This window comes from Astyanax mexicanus, chromosome 7 (assembly GCF_023375975.1).
Source record: "Astyanax mexicanus isolate ESR-SI-001 chromosome 7, AstMex3_surface, whole genome shotgun sequence".
Taxonomy (NCBI): domain Eukaryota; kingdom Metazoa; phylum Chordata; class Actinopteri; order Characiformes; family Acestrorhamphidae; genus Astyanax; species Astyanax mexicanus.
In genome coordinates, this window is record NC_064414.1 from 40,019,526 (window position 1) to 40,034,171 (window position 14,646).

Consider the following 14,646-nt stretch of genomic DNA (forward strand, 5'->3'; position numbering starts at 1 on the left):
GCAAAACCACTATGGGACTTAGTATTTTGTTTATAAGGGATTTATCAGTATTGCATTATTAATACTGTAACATTAGTATTGTGTTTCCTTAAGTTTTATATCCCAGTCAATAATATTTAATAGTAACATAATTAGCACAACTAAGAGGTTTCTTTTACTTTTCTCTTCTTGCTTCTTCTGAACTCTCTTCTCTCCTCTTTAACATTTTTTATTGTTTTGTGATTTCTAGTTACATTGTAATTTATCTTTGCCAAAAAAGAAAATCGCGCCCCACCACCCCTAAATTTTGACCCGCAACTAAATTAACAAACAAGCCCAATTTGGCAGAAAAACCGTAAAACTGGCAACTGATCAAATGCAAAGTTTTGCAGAAAATTGGCCACCCTGTCATACAGTACCAGTCAAAAGTTTGGACACACCGTTCACATTTAATGTTTTATTCTTTATTTTTTTATTAAACTGAAACAGCAAAGCTGTGAAAGAGCGCATATTCAATTGTAACAAACAAGAAAACACCTTTGTATTAGATTAATTTAATACAATTACGCACTTTAATGCTCTAAAATTGAGTTTTAGTGACCCCTACTGCTAAGTGGTGAACTGCAGTTACGCTACGTTGGACACATTAAAAAGTATTTTCGTGGAGAATCCATTGTTTTAGGTTATAGTTAAGAATTTATGAGCTTATGTCTTGCTTCTCTAATAGAAACTGAGTGAGACTAACACACAGCTTCGTTTTCCCTCCACTTTCTGTAGCTGTGCTAGCAATATGTGTGCTAATCCTTTTATTATTCGTTAATGAGATATATTTTTATTTATTTACACAGCTTGGTGTTAACTACAGTAGCCACTTCAGTAACAAGAAAATAAGAAAAGTACATACTGTCTTCCAGTGCTGCGATTACCACATTTAATAGAGGATGGAAGAATGGGCGGGTGTTTGTGTGTGCCAATTCCTGTTCTACTGGTGAGAGGTGAAATTTACCTGGGTGTCAGGTGTGTGTGAAGAACTACTACCTACTTTGAATACCACATTGTGTATCATTTTCTTCATAGTTTTAAGTCTTTAATATTAATCTATAATGTTGTAAATAGCACAAATAAAGAACAAATATTTATGAGAATGTGTGTCCAAACGTTTGACTGGTACTGTACAGCTTGGAATAACAGGGTTGACAAATGAAAGTGAAAATATAAAGTGATTAAGCAGGAAAAATATCATTTTTGTTTAGTCTGCTGATTTACAAATATATTATATAAAAAGTTGAATGGAATTAAAGGCACAGTATTCTGATAAATACCCAAATGTTAAAATAACCTCAAAAACCTCTGTAGCTGAGGAATATGAAATTCTAAAAAAAACTTAATAACTGCAACATATATTGCACAGCTTTGCATTTCATGAATGTAACCTTCTACATTGCACAACACAATGTTGTTGTGGAATCTCATGTCTCTTCATGAGGATTCTCACTTTTCCCCACACTGGATTTTCATTTATTGTCTGACAATCAGAGGCATGAAGCTTTCATTTTACTGTAATGCAGTAAGCCATACGAAAAGGCTCCAGGAGTCCTGTTCACTAGAATGTAAGAGATCATCTCATTTTCCAGTCTACCTGTTACATACTATCCTGTGTAGTCACAGTCTTTTTCAGCTCCCCTTATTATTTCAGCACAGTACAGTATGTAATTTCTGCTCTCTGGAGCCCCCACGAAAATTCAATTTCACTGATGTATGTAATGAGATTACTACATTCGGTATGTGTCAGAACACTGAACGAGGTTCTGTTGTGTGATATAACCTGTCAAGGTAGAAATGTTAGGAGAGTTGCAACATTCCCATGCCACATAGTCCCATGCCATAGTTTTCTGACGTTCCTTGTAACCGCAAAAACAATCCACTCTGGGTTATGCAGTCGTGTGAAAACTCCACTATTGTATCCTCACTTCAACTGTTTATCCCTTTACCCTTATTTTATTTTGTACAATATATTGTCTACCAGGACAGTGTTTTCTGAATGTAGTTTAATATTAATTTTAATAGTAACAGCACTTGTTTTGTTTTAATGATTACAATGTCACTATGCCAGGGATTCCCAACCTTATCTAAATGTATCTAAAAGGGACAATGTGACTGCAGATTTATATTCACATAAAGCAGATGCACACCTAATTCAACATGCTTGGTTATTTACAGGTGGGTAGTGTGTTCCTGATTGGTTGGAATAAACACCTGCAGACACAAAAGCCTTTATGGAATAAATTGCTTAAAGATACGCAATGCACAAAAGTCACAAAATGAACACGTTCCCTTCAGGAGATACAGTGTCATCGCTCAAGTGTTTTGTGATGCTGTATTTTCTCTGTATTTTGTCACTGATGTTGTGGGTCTCCTGCCCTTTGCATGACAGCTCTTTGTGGGAAAATCTTAAGACATATTAAACACTTCCATACTTCAAACCAGCACTGTTTAGCATCAAGCTTTTTCTTTAGACATTAATGAATTCCACACAGGCTTTAGAAGCCAGAGGTCGACGCCCTCTTAAAGAGGAAACATTATTCGCCCCACCACAAGCCAGAGGATTTTGTGGATAGAAATGTGTGTCCCAATTAGGAGTCTTTTGATTAAAAAGTGAGTAGAATTTGCTGAGAACCAGCGGATTATGGGATTACAGGTAATATTCTTATTGCGCTGCATATTTTGATAAACACATCCGCCTAAATTAGCATTAATCATCAGCCTTAACCAGGCTCTGTTTAATTGAATGAGTCACTGATTTCTGTGGAGTGCTTCGCTTCATGCTTCTTTTAAGGCCCATAACAACCCATGTTGTTTTTAAAATTAGAAAGCATGACAGACTTTGATCATTTGAGCACATTTGAGCACATACTGCAGATAAACAGAACTGTATGTAATATAGCAGTCCTTACCTGATGAAGTGATTTTTGTTGGATTTTTAGACTTATTAATGACCCTGTCTCAGTGCTGCACTCTCTGCTTGCGTTTTTCTTTGTGAGAGATGCCTCTTGATCTTTGCATGCTTGTATGATGAGTGCAGTCTCTAGAGCAGGTCGGTCGGTCCCTATGCAACCAAACAGCGTTACAGAGACAAGACAAGGTGACCCATAGATACAAGATAAGAGTCAAGCACAGAGACAACAAACCTGTGGCAAAATGTAGAAAAGGTCCATAAAAAAGATTAGCAACCTCATTCTCTTAGTTTAAAAAACACTACATCATGGACTAGGGCTGCCACGATTAGTCGACTAGTCACGATTATGTCGACTATTAAAATAGTCGACGACTAATTTAATAGTCGATTAGTCGTTTTTTTTTTTTTCTTTGTTTTTCTCTCCAAACTGCTGCGACTGCCTTTCTGTCCTGGACGCACATGCGCAGTAGTGGAAACCGGGGTAGGTAGTGGACGACATCTCAGGACATTATACAGACAGGCTCTGGTTTCATGGCTACCCCGCTACAGAACTCAAAAGTGTGGGATCACCAAGAAAATAAAAGTGAAACGCGTGCAATGCAATATCTGCAATGAAGAACTTGCCTTCCTCGGCAGCACAACCGCGATGCACGAGCACCTGAAAAGGAGGCATGTTGTGGCTGATTAAATGACGAAGAAGCTAAATTGCTATTTAGCTGCTAAAATTAGCGTAAACAGAGCGTTAACTTAGTACTTAACTTACTCATCTTGATAGCTTTAAAACAGAGGTCACTAATAGGCGGACCGCGATCCGGATCCGGACCCAGACGTTGTCACAAATGCCGTCCCAAACCGATAAACTACAGAGAAGGATTTCATTCTGACAGTGGCTTCTGTTTTCAGTGCTTTTCGGTGCAGTAAACTCACAGATCAGTCATGTGTGGTGTAAAATCACCAAACCCTCTCCTCTGCCAATCAGATCTGTGCAGACCGCTGCCCTGTGTACGGTAATGTACACAATATCTGGACAGAGAGGCATTTTTTATTAATATACTTTTTTTTCATAATAGTTCAAACAACCTCACGGTTGAGATGTTTCATAAATGCCAGTGCCTTATCCTTATTTTACACAGTTGTTTACACTTTATGCTAAACAGTAAACTAATTGTTTGTTACAACAAGCTACATATTTCATTAAAGGTTTAATGAACTATGATTTTAATTGTTTTTATTTTTAGTTAGCATATAGCTGAAATCTAATGTTGGTTGTATAATAGCAGCTGCATTCTATTGTGATAAACTGTGTTTTATATTCAATTAACGTATGATCCGATTAGTCGACTAATCATAAAAAATAATCGGTGATTAGTCGACTATAAAAAATAATTGTTTGTGGCAGCCCTATCATGGACACAAAAATACACTCATTATTAAAACAACTGTTTACCTCGAAGAAATAAAAAATGAAAATGTATGTGTAATCTTGCCAGACTGTCATGGAGTGACTCTAAATAAATGGCAGCGGGTCATCTTCAGTGACGAGTCATGCTTTTGTCTTTATTAAGACAACCAACAAATCTCTATGTGGAGTCACAGTGGTCAGTGCCAAGATCAATTGTTTGCTGTCACATGTCACACTTCATTACAGGAACTCTGTCAACCCATCATTAGTTTGCCTTGAAGACAAAGATGCTATGCCATGGCCAGCTGCATCACCAGACCTATCTCCAATTGTGATGGATTTTCACAAGACACTACTAGGAACCTCTAAAACTCAATGCTGAGATGCCTGTGTCATGTATTTTTATAATGTGATTCATTAATCTTAACAAGTTAATTGAATTATGATACTTTTGTGTTTATGAAAATGTACTCTGTAGTTATGAATTGCTTGTGCAGTTGTTTTTGCTTGAAATTATAACAACCACAAAGAATAGACACAGAGAATCATCCTGCTCTCTGCTCCTTAACTCTGCCACTGGGAATAAACTAGGGCAAGGGTGAGAGTGTACTGCTACAATAAGATAAGGACTGGTCAGAACCGGTGTGGACGGTAACTCCTTTTTCTTCTCTACAAAAAGCTTTGTGTGAGCCCAGCTAGGGCAGATGAGATTTGATGTGTTACTCGTTTGGCATAGCTCAGAGACTCAGCTCATTCTTTCACTCATAATTTTTCCACCACACCTGTTATGTTGCATTTTACATTTGTTATACAAGCGTTACACACTACTACTACTTTTTTTTTTATTTCTGATTTTTTTCCCCATTTTCTCCCAATTTGGATATCCAATTGTCCCACCCCTTTTGTGCGCCCCCATCACCGGTGACGCCCGTGACCTTCGGAGGATGCGGACGAGCACACGCCTCCTCCGACACGTGTGAAGTCAATCACCCCTTTTTTCGAACTGCTGCGGATGAATCACTGCCTGAGCGGCTATCGCGCTCGGAGGAAAGCACAGCAGCTAGGTTCCGATTCATCCGCTCACAGACGCCTCGTGCCGCCCAGCGCCACCTTAAGTGTGATGGGGAGAGAGCGCCATCTACCCACCCCAGAGGGAGCAGAGCCAATTTTGCTCCCTCTAAGCACCAGCAGCTTGATGGCAAAGCTGCATGAGCGGGGGTTCGAACCTGCGACCTCCCGCTCATAGTGGCAGCGCATTAGACCGCTGGACCACTCGGCACCCCCCAAAAAAAAAAAAATGACCATCTTAACCATTTATTATTGGGGGTAGCCTTTATCTTCCTGCTGTACAGCACTGCAATCCAACACTAACTTCAGGGTGCAACATTTTTGCAACTGCTTATTTGACAATAAGTGTACAAGTATAAATGAATAAAAGCTGGTATAGTGCTAGTATCTGCTAAAAATGTTCTACTAGAACCTGCATGGTTTACAAGTTTAGACTGGCATTAAACATTTACCAAATGTATCTGCAGAACATGTCACATGATAACACATGTGCCCCAGTACACCAATCTCTTAAAAAAGAAAACTTTAAATCCAGCTTTAAACTTAAGCAAACAGACTTAAGATTTTGTTTAATAGAACACGGCTCAATTCAAATTCACTGGAGCTTTAAACAGAGCCATGACTTTATATTCACATTTATTAAACTATTTTCTAAATATCCCATAAGCCCAACCCCCTCCAAGATACCTTTTGGCCAGGATATGTGTGACTAAAAAAAAGCTATTTTCATTTCCCCCAAGATGCTTGACAGCATTGTGGTCAAACTCAACTAAAGGATTATTTTTTTATTGAAAACAATAAAACAGGTAGATTATATTAAGAAGAAAAATGCTGAATACGGAAACAACTATGGGAAAACAATGACAGCTCTTATTAGGTTTTTGTTTGTTTGTAACAGTACTTTGAGCCAGGGGCAATAGCATTACTTGACTATTTTGAACATTCTTTGAATAAAAAAAAAGAGTCCCCTGAGTTAAACCTTAAACACAGCCAGAGGTTCACGTAACAACTAAATTAGGAAGTCCATAGATGATGAAGTTAAAGGCAGAGGGTGAAGCCCAGGGTTCAACAGAATCCACTTCTGAAGAACAGGCAGCCTCTGGAGAGAATAAAAGAGAAAGTACATGAGAACTGAAAACAAGAAATCAAAAACAATCCTAATATTTAGAGTCAGCTAATGAGACACGCCTCTTAGTTTAAAATGAACATACAAGTACACGCCCCATCAAACCCATCTACATCTATATTTTTCTCTGCAGTTAAACATATTGTCCTCTTGGCTTTTGAAAAAATCTCAGAAAGTGTTGTCATATGCAGAGGAAATGGATCTTTACGAAAACATTGACATCAATACTTGTGACCAATACCTGTGACACACATGAACACTTGACTCAAAGTGTTCTTACCTCTTTCATAGATCTGTGTCGTGCTCACCAACAAAGTATGGACAGATTGGCCCGATGTCAGTTCTTTTTTCAGAAGATCTACAGTGACACACACACACAATAACATATCTTTTATGGCTTTAAAGTCTTCAAAACTAAATGTACAGTGTAAAAAATCATACAAAGGAAAACACATTGAAGAGGAAGAGGTGTGTCCAAATTTGGTACTGTATGTTTAAAGTTTACTTTAATTTAATTTAAAAGATGCTCTTGACTAAAGTGGTTGAGACAGGTGGCAGACCATTCCGGACTTACAATGGCCTAATTAAGGCACTTAATCAGGGTCTGATGTTACCACTTACCAGGGTAGTGGTTAGTGTAGTTAAAGCTTTGCATGATCAACTGGCAAAATGTTACCAGTTCTGTCTGCTGCCCAGATTCAGGAAAAAGTTACTGCAATCATTCTATAGGTGGTATATGGGTCAGGAATGGGCCAATCTTGAATCTTAAATATTGAAAAGCTTTGGCCTAGAAGGGAAACTAAAACTCTTTACTACCATGTGGGGAGTAGTAGTGTTAACCACCACTCAGTCCTTTAATTTTAGTCCAGGAAGATCAGTATCAAGTGCAGTTTGACAATTTCTCCACTTAGGCACAACCACTGGTGTGTTTATGCTGAAAAACCACAAAGCTGATATAAATAGAACTGTAGAATCCTGCATAATGGTATACCAAGCTCTGTTGTGTGTGTGTGTGTGTTTGTGTGTGTGTGTGTGTAAGTGTAAGAGAGAGAGAGAGAGAGAGAGAAAGAGAAATTGGATTGCTCTTTGTTTTATGCCCAACATGGTGAAAGACCTACTCTCCATTATGGCTTCCATATTTTGAGCATTAGTCCTGGCACTGCTGGACCACTGGTTTAGCATTACAGAGTGAGCTCCACAGAGAGTGAGCAGATATGCACACTGTATTGGAGTCTCCAGAGGTACGTGGGTCTTACTGCAAAACTTACTGCAAAGTGGCAAACAAAAAGAGAAAAAATGGTGATCAGGTCTCTAGGCGTGTGTTCCATCCTATAAGTGGTCCTAAATTGTACACACACTACATGTCAGATCATATATATGCTCTATAAGCCTAATAATAGACGTCCATGACAAGGTACGTGAAGTCATAAAATATTACACAGATGGCAAAGTGGGCGTGTGTTCTCACCTTTCCTGGACTTCCTGTTGAGACTGACAAGGCAGAGTACTGTTCTGAACCAGGTCAAAAAGGATGGCCATCTGGCATTCTGAGGGTAAAATATGAAAATATGTATTAACTCAGATATACTCCCTATACTGATATACAGATATACAGATATACTCCCTGTACACTGATTGGTTTGTACAATGGTGTCAGGTAAATCATTTGCCTTTCCAGGAGTTTGCTCCCTTCCAGAAATCCACTTCCTATTGCTTGTAGTTATGCAGCGGAATGAGTTTAGCAGTATACCCTCAGATCTCAATTAATCTATAGAGTTACAGTAGACACAGGAGTTATGAGCCTATATTTTCATGCTCATACAACTAAGGAAAGTCAGATTTCGGCACAACACTGGCCCTTTTTCTCCTTTTATTGTTTAAGGGGTGACTATAGCCTTACTCCAATTTTTTTAATTATTCCAAGACCATCTCTTTTGATCTGACTGAATTTTGGTCCTTTGTTACAAACAGGGTGAGTGTGAAACACCACCTTGTCAACATCAAGTTACATTATGAAGGAAACAATGTCAGTGATGGTACAAGATGCCCACTTGCTCTCCTTTCTTTTTTACTCGTGGGTTAGAAGTCTGCTTTAGTATTTTTTTAGAACTGCGATGTTCCTACCTGAAGTTATGACATGCTCAAAAGTTTCTGAAGTCATGTAAATAAATAAAGTTGCCTGCATGATGATGGGCTGCATGGGAATGTCCCCGTAGGAAGCTTAGTTGCTAATAAAGAACTAATATGTGTGGAGAAAAATGCAACTGGCGATATCCAGAGGCAAAATTGCCTGTCAACATGGTTTGCCACCCCCAGTGTATCAAGGACTTTATGTTCTGTATGGAGAACTATTAAAACTGCTTGAGAGAGCAGTTCTGCTCTGTTCCTTAGTGACTATTCACAGCAGATGTTTTTTACTCCACATGATGGCCATTAAAATAATAAGGCTACAAGCTGCATCGTAAAGTGTGATGTGAATGACGACACTTAAAATACACAATAAGCTGTCTTGATTCTTGTGTAGCAATCACAAGAGAATATTACAGAGGGTCAAGGATAAAATACCTGGGGATTATAGGATCAAACACCATTAAAACAACTCTAAAGTGAAAAACATAGCACTAAAATAAATATGAATCCATTGCTTAATGCCTAAAGTCTGAAGTAAGATGGACTGGATGCAAGGTCAAGTGGGCTTTATTTGAACTTAAAGAAAAACTGTGAGCATACCAAAACACCAAAAAAGTCTAAAATCGAAAAAGAAAACCAAGAAAACACAAGACAAAATAAAAAAAATGTACAAAATAATGTAATTTTTAGTCATTGAAGCTTCATTAAAACACTGATTTCGCAATGTTTGCATGTTTTTAAATACCTCTTTAGTCCCTATATAGTAAACTACATAAGGCATACAACTACAATGTCTATATGTAAATAGCAATAGATTTCAGATTTGAACATATGAATCAGTGTAAATACTTTTCTATTATGAATACTGCTCAGTATCTTTTAGAATTAAACTTCTGTGTTTTTTTGCTTCTTCATGGTATACTGATTTCTCGCTTTATGAGGTATGGTTAACCCATGCTAGGGGATGCAGAGACAAATCGTGGACCAGGACACCCATTAGCTGCCACAGTGGGAAGCTGTCAGCTAGTAGTCAAAGGAGGTAAATCAGTGGCAAATACTTTTAGCCAGTGATGGTATAGTTACTTTGAAAAAATTATCCGATTACTGATTACTGATTACTCCTTTAAAAAGTAACTTAGTTACTTTATGGATTACTTGATTTTAAAAGTAACTAAGTTACTGTACAAGTTACTTTATTAGTTACTTTCAGCAGACACCACCTCCCGCCGCCTTAACATAAAAACTATAACCAGTTTTGCCAATACTCCCTATTGGAAAATGCATTTTTAACAGCAACAATGTATCTCTAGACATTTAAAGTTGAACTATTTCCTGAAAAAATAAGTGTTTTTATAAAAATAAAAGACAATTTCTCTTGAATTAACTTAACATAAATTATTTTTTTTATAAAAAATAAAATATGTTCTTTCTTGATTTCACTTAACATAAATACTTGTTTTTATAAAAAAGAAAAATAAAGAAAGTCTTTCTTGACCTGAAATATTTAACACTGTAAATCTAATCATTGAACCTGTTGTTCTCTGCAGGGCAGCAAAGAGTGGTTTTATAAAACAAAACCGAGTAACGCACAGTGACTTGGATAAGTAACTTTAATCTGATTACTGGATTGGAAATAGTAACGCGTTAGATTACTTGTTACTGAAAAAAAGGGTCAGATTAGAGTAACGCGTTACTAAGTACTGACATCACTTCTTTTAGCAATGGTAAATAAGCAGCTGTTCTGCAAAACATCTGGAAATACATCAGAAGAGATTACTCCAATTTGACAGCTGTACGATATGTAAGTCCATGATGCGAAGCACAATAAAATACTTTAATGCAATGCATAATCTTTTTAAAATGAAGCATCCAGTGCTAAATGCTTACACATTATGTGCTAACACATGCTTACACGTGTTGACAGGGCCTAACTGTGAACAAAACCAAAGGAGGCAAAGCACAACAGGAAATCAAGGGAAAGACCTATGAAGAACTGGGGAATTAAGAAGTACAATTTGGGGACAACAATGGGGGTGGAGTTACAAAGTTGGAAACACTATTGGACAGGTGGGGCAGGGGTGGAGAACAAAAGCAACAGTGACAAACTTATCAACTGGAGCAAGGGCAGACACAGGAGAAGAAACATTTGTCATTAGCTAAAACACACAATTAAGAGGAAAATAGCACACTTCCTGAGGAACTCTCTTACATACTGACATCTCTAAGGTGACTAACATCACAGCAAATGCATGTAACATCATCTTTTATACCTAAATGATCTGTGACACCTACATAAGGTACTGAATGCTTTGTACAGATGGCCTTTAATGTTCCTGCGAGTGGAAAAGTGATGTAAAATCCACATAATACAGTCTGGAGGATTCTAACACGATTCAAGAGGGTGTTTCTCCATAAGCAATTTTAAGGGATATAAATGATTGATGTACTTAAATAGCTTAAGGTTCATGGATCCATTTTCATACTTACATAAGTCTGGCAGCACACTTTAAGTTTCAATCAGATAACTTTTTTCCTTTTGATGCTGTAAAAGCAATCTTTGAGATCAATAAATCATTCTGTTGTGTAAGAGGAAACCATTACATTACCTAACCACTAGTTCACAGTGCTCTAAGTGTCTGTTGTATCTCTCAGTTTAATGATAATAATAACTTCCACTGACAGGATATAATAATTTAGTCTATCACACTTTTACCCAAAACTACTTTTTTATTATTCTTTGAGAGTAAACAAAGCAATCTTTGATTATAGTCAGATTTCTAAAGGAGGACAACACGTTGGAGAGTTCATGGAGTTTGCAGAAATCAACTATATGCATTATTACACTGCTCTTTTGTCAGAAATTTGTTTTTGTTATAGTTGATGCTATTTGTGTATCATTGTGGGTTTTATTGCTCAAATGTACCATTTTGTTCACTGATAAGCACAATCTCTATAGAAGAACACCTTACTCTTCAGTAGTTCTGCATTATAGTTAACAAAGAACCTCACAGATATCTCCACAAGCTTTATTTGGATAATTGTTGATTAATAATAAATAATGAAACCATTTTTATGGGTGAAGTGAGTGAATGTACCAGTCAAAGAAAGTAACTGCCATCAACACCTTCCAACTGAACTTCTTTAGGATACTCACATGACACTTTTGGATTAACCCCATTCTGATCAAATGAATAAATGACCATATTTTACCATGTAAACTTATACGTGGATCCTGCTGAGGAATTGTAATGTTTCAATATCAGGCACCTGTTAAACATCTGCCCTCACACTTGGCTTCTATTCTTTCTCTCAACACACTCCAGGAATATTTGTGGTATATAACAGTTGACAGAAATATAAAAACATATCTCAACTTAATTTACGCTCATATGACTTGAAACACTCAAATCAGGCATTAACTTGAGTTAGCATTTGAGAGGGCAGTAATGACTCAGTGGTTAGAGAACTGGCTAGAGCATTGATTACAAGGTTGTGGGTTTGATAACCAGGTCTAGTAAGCTACCAGTGTTTGACTCTTGGGCAAGGCCCTTACATGCTCTTCTCCAGGGGTGCCGCGGCATTGCTGATGCTAAATTAACCCAAGTGAAAATGTGACAGGGTTGTTGGTTTGATACCTGCTTTAGGACCCTTGAACCAGGTTTTTTATTGCATTGATGGTTTAAAGGTGGAGGACACATTTCACATGTCCAACACAGGTCTCTGTAAACATACTTGTTTTTAGTGTTGCACTGAAACCCATGTTGCTTGAATAAACTAGCAGCATGTCTGCAGTGTGGGATTATAATAATTTCTTATCTGCAGGTGTCACTGCATTGAGGCAAATTGTTTTTTTCATAACTCAAAAAAAAAGAAAACCAGTTAAATGCTGTTTTTCTAGCTTACTGTAACTTTTTTGGGGGATTCAAAAACCTGTTTTTACTAAAATTATCAGGATTTATGGGCATTTGTTGAGTAGTTAGTCAGAAAGGGTATCAGTATTCCATATTGGCAGATTTTTAAAAAAACCTCTGGCATCGTATTAAAGTGGGAAAAAATGGTACTGGTGCATCCCTAGTTGTTTTGTCTTGTCTTTAGATACAAAGCTAATATGGTTTTTGTGTACTGAAATAAAAACAGAGATGTACATTGTGTTTAGGCACGTACCTGCAAGGTTAAGGGTGGCAAGTCTGGAAGGTTGAATGTGGGCAAGAAACCGTCCCATGCCATAGAAGATGAAAGAACTGCAGTTCACCAGCAGACGCTCTAGTTCTGTAGGACTGGGAGAAATCACCAGCACTATTTGAAATATTGCAGAGAGTTCCTGAAAGGTTGTGGGAAAATCTTGATAAGCTTTACTGCAGAAGTGTTTCCCAGAGGTGGACACTTACCTGCAGGTACTCTCACTGCCTATGACCCCTTCCCAGAGAGGTGTGAACTGATGTGAGTACATCTGTAGTGTCTTCCTCATTATCTCAGCTGTGCTGCTCCATTCTGCAGAACAGAAAACCCATTACAAATAGAGCTAAATTTCATGTATTCCTGTCAGATACAGGAGTTCCAGTGGCCTGCACTGTTTATTTCATTTACTCTAATGCACTGAGATACCCAAAGGCATGGGGCAGGTACTAGCATTGTGTCCCATAACTTTTGCCAAGCCCCATGGAAGCTAAAGGATGCTGCATTGACCTTCAGTGTATGCTGCGTGTGGGGTCTTCTAAATTAACTATGAAATGTTATTTATGTATAAATTTGACACTTTTAGCCAGATGAAGCTGGTCACAATCCACTGCACTTTCACTGTTACTATTCCCAGAACACATGTGACATGAAATCAAGAAATGTGAAATGCCCACGCAAGAAATGGGAACGTCCCATCCATCTGGCACCCACTGTTAGACCTCATCTAAACTTTATCATACAAATCGCCTTCCAATGAGCACAGTGACCAGTGCTCATCCAAATATATATAGCTGTAGTCATTCACAAGCCCCTGAGGTAAACACTTAAATTATCAGTTTACATACTGCTATCCCAAGATTTTTGGCATGTCATTCTATACTGAAGGTAAATTCAGGAAAGGTGTAATTATCTCTAGAATCAGAAAGATAGAAAAAAAACTAATTAGTGAGTCATGCCTGTAATAATGAATTATTATAAAAAAACAAATAATCATTTATTTATTCTTTAGGTCTAAAAAATGTAATGGGTAAAAAGGAAATACATTTCACATAATATACAAGTTTTATATAAGTTTTATGTTATTTTATCAATAAATATTTATAGTAAATATTAGTGTTATTTTATTTCTTTTTCAACTGTTTTCTGCTAAACAACATCTTTTATTTATTCCAAAAATGCAAGATAAGCACAAATTCTTTAAAACCAATGTTTAAGAACTTTTTTTATAGGTAAAACTATCCCCAGTGGAAAGCAGAGCTTAAGCCCAATGCATGATAGGGAGGCGAAGGTAGTGAGGGTGGTGTGTTGTGGCCAGGCACCACCACTCTGCTGAGTTTTAGCAAACAGAGCATTAATCATAGTGAGAGGTCTCCAGGCTCAGGCAGCTTTCTGCAGTAAAACCAATGCACCACTGCAGGCATCCCACATAAAAATGCTGTAGACATGGTACTATAAATCCAAGTAAATGCAGAACTACCACTGTGCTACAACATTTTCAATCACAGCAAGGGCAAGAAGAGGTCAATCAACATAAACATAAGCCCAACAAAAAGTTCAGTAGCCATGTTCTTTATAGCTAGTGTTATCTGATGAGATGGTTGAGATTGAATTAGATAGCACAAGGATTCTTAAAAGAAAAGTGCTTCATATATTCACAGTGCCAAGTAGGGGTGTCACGATCTCGATATTTTATCGAAATCGAATCGAAATGAGGTCACGATCTCGAGTATCGAAGTCAAAAAGAGGATCGACGATCCCTCCCGCGCGCGCTACGCAAATAGCGCAGCGCGCTACGCAAATGGCGCG

At 37.6% G+C, this 14,646-nt stretch overlaps 1 protein-coding gene across 1 annotated transcript in view; it reads right to left on the reverse strand.

Moving 5' to 3' along the window:
- Positions 1–6,175: 6,175 nt before the first annotated feature.
- LOC103041657 (cilia- and flagella-associated protein 46-like) overlaps positions 6,176–14,646 on the reverse strand; it is a 66,640-nt gene continuing 58,169 nt past the window's right edge. Inside the window, exons 54-59 of the mRNA XM_049481806.1 lie at positions 13,050–13,152; positions 12,826–12,938; positions 8,000–8,078; positions 7,650–7,798; positions 6,812–6,889; positions 6,176–6,504 (exon numbers count right to left, since the gene is read on the reverse strand). Of these exons, the coding sequence (XP_049337763.1) occupies positions 6,404–6,504; positions 6,812–6,889; positions 7,650–7,798; positions 8,000–8,078; positions 12,826–12,938; positions 13,050–13,152 (623 nt within the window). The 3' untranslated portion in view covers positions 6,176–6,403. The remainder of the gene's footprint in view (positions 6,505–6,811; positions 6,890–7,649; positions 7,799–7,999; positions 8,079–12,825; positions 12,939–13,049; positions 13,153–14,646) is intronic.